Raw genomic sequence first — 5,904 nt, 5'->3', positions numbered from 1 at the left:
CCAACCATCCATCCATCCATCCATCCATCTATCCATCCATCCATCCATCCATCCAACCATCCAACCATCCATCCATCCATCCATCCATCTATCCATCCATCCATCCATCCATCCAACCAGTCAGAATGTAGCCTTAGAGCCTTTAACCTCCTCCATAACAAAACCTCAATGCACCTTTTTCATTGTGTAATTAAATTCTGACCTTGGTCACTTTTAGTGCTGCGGATGTAAGGATTCCAGACTGTAAAAGTGTTTGTTGCATTTTCCTGTGTGGCATTAGGCCAGGCTATTTCCCATGCTAAAAACTTTCCACTGAATCGAAGCACAGTGAATGGACGGGGGCCCCGGGTTGGAGCTATATTCTCAGCTGTGTGACGGTGTCAGAAACAACCAATGTCAGGGTGGGAGTTAACGGCATGGGTGGGTGTGTTTGTGTGAGAGGAACCACGCTGCTCCGACCAACAACAGCTCTCTCTTTTCACACACGTTCACCACACATGGTGAACAGAGCTCCATAACATAGCAGGGCGGGTCATTTCAGAGCAACTCCATCATGTTTCTACGGATGTATGGCCTGAATCTCTCCACCACCACCAACGAAAACACACAAACATGTATGAGCCAGGCTCTCAGGGGGCTCCCAGATAACAGGATCCCAGAATGGAGGCCAGTGGAGTGGGCTGTGTTTGGGAAGCGGAGGGGGGATGGGCCGAGGCCATTGTGTCAAATGTAAAGAAAACTACGTTCACTGAGTTCAAGTCCAAAGTGGGCGGCCTTGGACCCACTCACCCCCCTGCCTCCACATCCCGTGATGTTTTCCTCCTAAGCCTTCCTCATCCTCACTATCAAACCCTCCTGAAACTCTTTCCCTCTTATTGTTGTTGCCTAAAGCAGGAACACATTTATTTATTTTTACGTTTAGGTCCTGTAGCCATAAACCAAGCCCAGATCATCAGCCCTCCACCACCGTGTCAAACACTTGTTAGTTCCTGCTAATTTCCTGTGCTTTCATTTCTTCAAACATGCGCTATCTTAGAACATCATTTAAGTCGTATATCAACCTTTAATCTAACAACTGTTTGGTTCATTTTTGTTAAATTTAAAAGCCATCCACCTGCTCTCATGAACCTGATGCATTTATCAGCTTAGCTACCACAGAACTTATACCCAGTAGTTGGGTGGGGGGAGGGTCTAGTGTAGATTTGTTTACAGACTGAAGGTCTTTGTCTCAGAGGTATAGAAAAACAGAGCGAGCCCATTAGCCAGAATATGCTGCCATGAATCTGCTGATCTTCATTAACATGCCTCCTTCATGGTTCCTTGGATTTTCAGCCTTTTCCTGTTCTTTTCCCTCCTAAGCCTTTCTAATCTACATCTTTAGTTTGCTCTGGGTTGCTTTGACTGCTAAATAGTTTGGATTCGGGTTGCTTGGGTTAGGTTAGGGTTCATCTTTAAATCTCAAACGTTGAGCTATTCTGGTCTGCTTATTTAAGCCTTGGTCTCAGAGGGAGCTGGAAGATGGCAAACCAGACATCTCTTCAGGATGTTTCCCTCCTCTCTAGCTACGCTGAGGCATAAACAGGCCAGAAGGGATTAAGGCCACATTCACGCTGCCGGTCCAATCAATGGATCAATCTGGGGAAAAGGTTAAAGTGAGGAAATTTCTTTTACATTAGTGGAGCAGGTCAGAAAACAGCATGTAGTTACATTGTTTCAGGAGAAAGATTGTTGACCTACAGTCTCTCAATTCAAGAACATTTTTAGCATCCATCTAACATTCATCCATCCATCCATCCACTGCATTGGTTGGCCAGCGTGTCTGGGAAGCTTCAGGACCATCCCACAGCATTCCCAGTAAAACCGCTCTGATTGACTATAATTGCTGCCATCAGCTGCAGCTCCCCTGCAGAGCTGCTCTTTGGCCTGTCTGAACCACTTCCTCATACCAAACCCAAGAACCAAAGGTAACAGCCCCAATTGGGGTTTTGCGACGAAACTGCAAAACTGTCTATTGACTGGAGGGAAACTTCTGCTCCAGCAGCTTCAGGCGTCCAGGGTATGGCCTCCATAATCAGGCTTCCATTGGAGGCGACTGTACTGTCAATCAGTTCTTCTACAGAAGCCTTTACACCTATCCCAGGGTCTTTGTATATTCTCCTCATCAGCTCTATTATTTTACTTTTGTATGATTCAACATCAGTTAGTCTTTATTCTCTTCAGGGTTTCCAACCATTTGACGTGATGAGATGTTGCTCGTTAACATTAGATTTCTTCTTTTGTGTCCACTCAGGCTGCCGATCTCTCACACCTGCTTCAACCAGATCTGTCTGCCTCCGTATCGAACCCGGAAAGAGCTGAAACACAAACTCACCATCGCCATCTCCAACGCCGAAGGCTTCGGCCTGGAGTGATCAGTCTGCAAGCAAAAACGCCAACAGACACTGTTTACGTCGCCTCTGCCCTGAATATCTGGGATCAAACTGCAGAGGAATTAAGTGGTTGAATCAACTGTTGCTTTTATCTTCTGATAGGCAGATAAGACCCGAGCTTTAGCTCAACGACAGCTGAAGAACAGCTCTGTTAACCCATTCATTTGCACTCTCTATCAGTTGGTTCTGGTTATAAACAATCCTGATAGAAGGAAACCAAATAAAGATGAATCTGCAACACTGTGCAAAACCTACAAGCAGAATATATGTTTAGGTTCTTATTGCAGAACTCAGTCAAGAGGCTCTTTAGCTAAAGACGGCGCTCTTTTGACAGAAAAAAAACAGTTTGGCAAACACAGAGTTCCTTAAAAAGTAGAAATCTGTTATTGTTAGTTGGCTGTTTGTTTAATAGAACCTCCTGTTTTAGTCCAGTGGTTGAAATGCTTTGCACATATTTGGAGCCTGAATCCTTCAAAAACCAAATTCTATTATCTGATTAACTAAATTTACATCAATCTTCAGCTATATTTTTAGCATATTGCAAAGATCTCTTGAAGCCTCATAGGACTTGATAAAAATCCAGTCATCAATGGGCAAAACCAGTGGAGCCTCATCAAGTCATATTTATTTTTGCAGAAGAAAAAGACTTGCTGGTGGACACAAATCTCTAAAGCCGGGCATTTACACTGCGATTATTTTCAATCGCACGCAGCTACAGCTCAAACCCGCAGGGTTTAAAAGTTCACCGCTTATAATGTTCTCCGCCGTGCGACCCGACGCTCAAGCTGATTGTCAGCCTGATTGAAAAATTTGTGCACGACTGGAGAATTGGCCCGAATTGGGCAAACAATCGTGCAGTGTATGCCCGGCTTAAAACGTCCGTGTTCATGACTGAAAAATGGCCACCAAGTATTGTTTGATTATAATCCGTGTAGCTGATCAAATATGGATGAAGTTGTAAAGTTGATCTTAATTGTCAAAGAAATTGTTGCCACCATGCTCATTGGTTTACCACTAATTTTGATTTCAAAATGGCCAAAATGTGTTTTTATTTTTGATAGATACAGCCCTTTAGAACACAGACCTTGTGAGGAAAGGTTGGATCTTGCAGAGCGGGAGGAACTCTTTTATAAAGACTGATGGACTCCTAGATTCCTCATGGAGGAACGTTTCATTGAACTGCATAAAACTGGTTAAAAACTGCCCTTACTATATTGGCTTTGAGCAAGAGATTATGAACAACAGTGACAGCAAGCGTCCCATTTGTTGTGTTTCAAGATGGCCACCTTTTTCCATTCTTTATTCAGTTCAGGTAAAAAATTATAAAAATCAGAGAAGGACCACTGAAGAAGAACTTCCTGTTGTGCTTGGACTTTAGATTGGACTATCTGGAAAGCAAATTTCTAGGAAGTTAGATTGGTTTCTTTAAGTCTTTGTAAGACTTCAAAGCATCTACCTGAGATGTAGTCATTTGATATTTCGTGTTTGCTGTAGATGTTAGCAAACATGCTGAAACTGGCAAAGGTTACATCAGAAGCCTGCCATGTTGATTTCAAGATGGCTGCCTTTGTTTGGAATGCCAAGGCCGTTTCTCAATATGTGTACTTGTGCGTTCTCAAATGCTCGTGAAACGTCATCAGCCTCAGCCCTAGTGCTTTTAAATTCACAAGAACAAGAGTGTCGAGAACGGACAGTCCCCGGATGTTGTTCTCGCCGCTCCATCTTTACCCAGCATGCATCAGAGCAGACTTGTCAGTTCTTGAGATTGATAGCTGCCCCACTGACAACTGCTACCCACTATTAACTAAGCCAGGTTAGCAATCACAGACCTCAGTGTATTAAGTTAAAAGTTCTCTTCTCTGTTGTTCTATAAAAGTGCGTTTTTAGATCATTTGAGGCGAGAACATTATACTGTCAAGCTTCACTTTATGGTCAATTTACTGATTTAGTGCGTCATTTAAAAAAAAAAAAAAAAAAAAGGTTCCGACGTTGAGAGCACCGTGGGAACCAGCGGACCTCCGAGGCTAACCGCAGCCAGGGCTAACGTTAGCCCTGGCGTTAGCTTTAGACAAGCTTTGAATGTGGTGATGTCACCAGTACGGTTCTGTTCAAATTGACCCAGATTCATGCGGCCTTCTCCCGTTCTCCCAGAGTCCAGACTTTCCTGTGTTCTTCTCAAGAACGTACTTGGCGAGGACACGAGTCCGTACTCGAGTTCTTGTGAATTTAGAAACAGTCCAAGTCTTAGTCATCAAAACAAAGGCAATTCTTCTCCAGTTTTAGGTCTCATGTATGGAATCAGGACACTATAAACTGTTAAATCCGACAAAGTTTAAGAAATCAGGAAAACTTCTTGTTCCTCAGCGGCTTCCTGATAAAGTCTAAGAGTGTTAGCTAAATATCCACAATAGTCCTGCTGTTTTCCTTTGATGATGACGGCCATCTTGAAACCCAACATGATAGACGTCTGAAGAATCTTAACTCACAGTGAAAACATCCATAAAAACACCCAAACTGGTATTAAGATGCTCAGCAGAAGTTATGGAAACTATAGACACGATTTACTTTATATTGAATTTGAATATGGTAGCCATGGAGGGAGGCTAATTTTTAGGTTTCAGTATGATTCAAAATGATATGCTTTTTGAGAAAAGTTTCTAAAGAGGCTCCATTTTAATGTTTCTCAGGTATTCTATTCAAAACAACCTTTTTTCTTAACTTTATTGATCCTGTTTTTTCGCACACTGTTGGTTATAAAGTGAGTAAAAGGAAGTTTTTGGTCAGATCTCAGCTGTTGAGGTCTAAATGAAGGTAAATCTCAGTGTAAGTAAGCTAGCTTGTTTAATATCTCTGGTGTTCCCTGGTAGGCTTTAGTCCAGGCTTCTGACACTTGATGGTTTAATTTCCTTAAATGTTTTTCTGTTTGCTTTGTTTGCAGCACACTGTTATGACTGAATGCTTTAGTCTGAGAAGAATGCTTTTGTATATTACGACATGTAGCTTCTCGCATATTTAGTTCGACATTGCGGCCTGTTTGTTTGAACAGAGGCTGCAGCAACAAGTGTTACTCGGTCATGTTTCATCATGGCTGCCGTTGGTCTGAAGGACTTTCAGGAGTCTGCAGACAGGCGCTGATAGATGTTGGTTGAGCGCTAAGAGAAACCATCTTCTAGAGGTGATGTTGTGTTTGTTTGTCTTTAAATTATTACTCCCTGTTTAAGGATGTCTGTTTAGTTTAGGTTGCAGGGAAAGGGAAATATTCTGCAGTCAAACTGCTTCCTTCTCCTGGTGAAGATTCCTAGTCATCCAGGTCATAGTCATTCCAAAAAAATAAGATAAAAACAATCCACTTGACTTTGTTTCCAAGTTTGAAGATGTTTCTCCTCAACCTGACTCCGCCAGATGGATTTGCTCCGCATATCCATCTGGAAACCTTCTGTTGAAGTAATTTTGGGAAGGGGCGAAAATACTGGTT

General features: G+C 42.6%; 1 protein-coding gene across 1 annotated transcript in view; it reads left to right on the top strand.

The window, feature by feature from the left end:
* The window catches only part of hectd2 (HECT domain containing E3 ubiquitin protein ligase 2), a 58,365-nt gene extending 55,586 nt beyond the window's left edge, over positions 1 to 2,779 (top strand). The window contains exon 20 of the mRNA XM_015371808.1: positions 2,291 to 2,779. Within this exon, the coding sequence (XP_015227294.1) occupies positions 2,291 to 2,411 (121 nt within the window). The 3' untranslated portion in view covers positions 2,412 to 2,779. The remainder of the gene's footprint in view (positions 1 to 2,290) is intronic.
* The last annotated feature ends 3,125 nt before the right edge of the window (positions 2,780 to 5,904 follow it).

This window comes from Cyprinodon variegatus, unplaced genomic scaffold (assembly GCF_000732505.1).
Source record: "Cyprinodon variegatus isolate N-32 unplaced genomic scaffold, C_variegatus-1.0 Scaffold65, whole genome shotgun sequence".
NCBI classification, from domain to species: Eukaryota; Metazoa; Chordata; class Actinopteri; order Cyprinodontiformes; family Cyprinodontidae; genus Cyprinodon; species Cyprinodon variegatus.
Note: the sequence above shows the minus strand (reverse complement) of the source record. Positions and strands in the feature narration are given on the sequence as shown.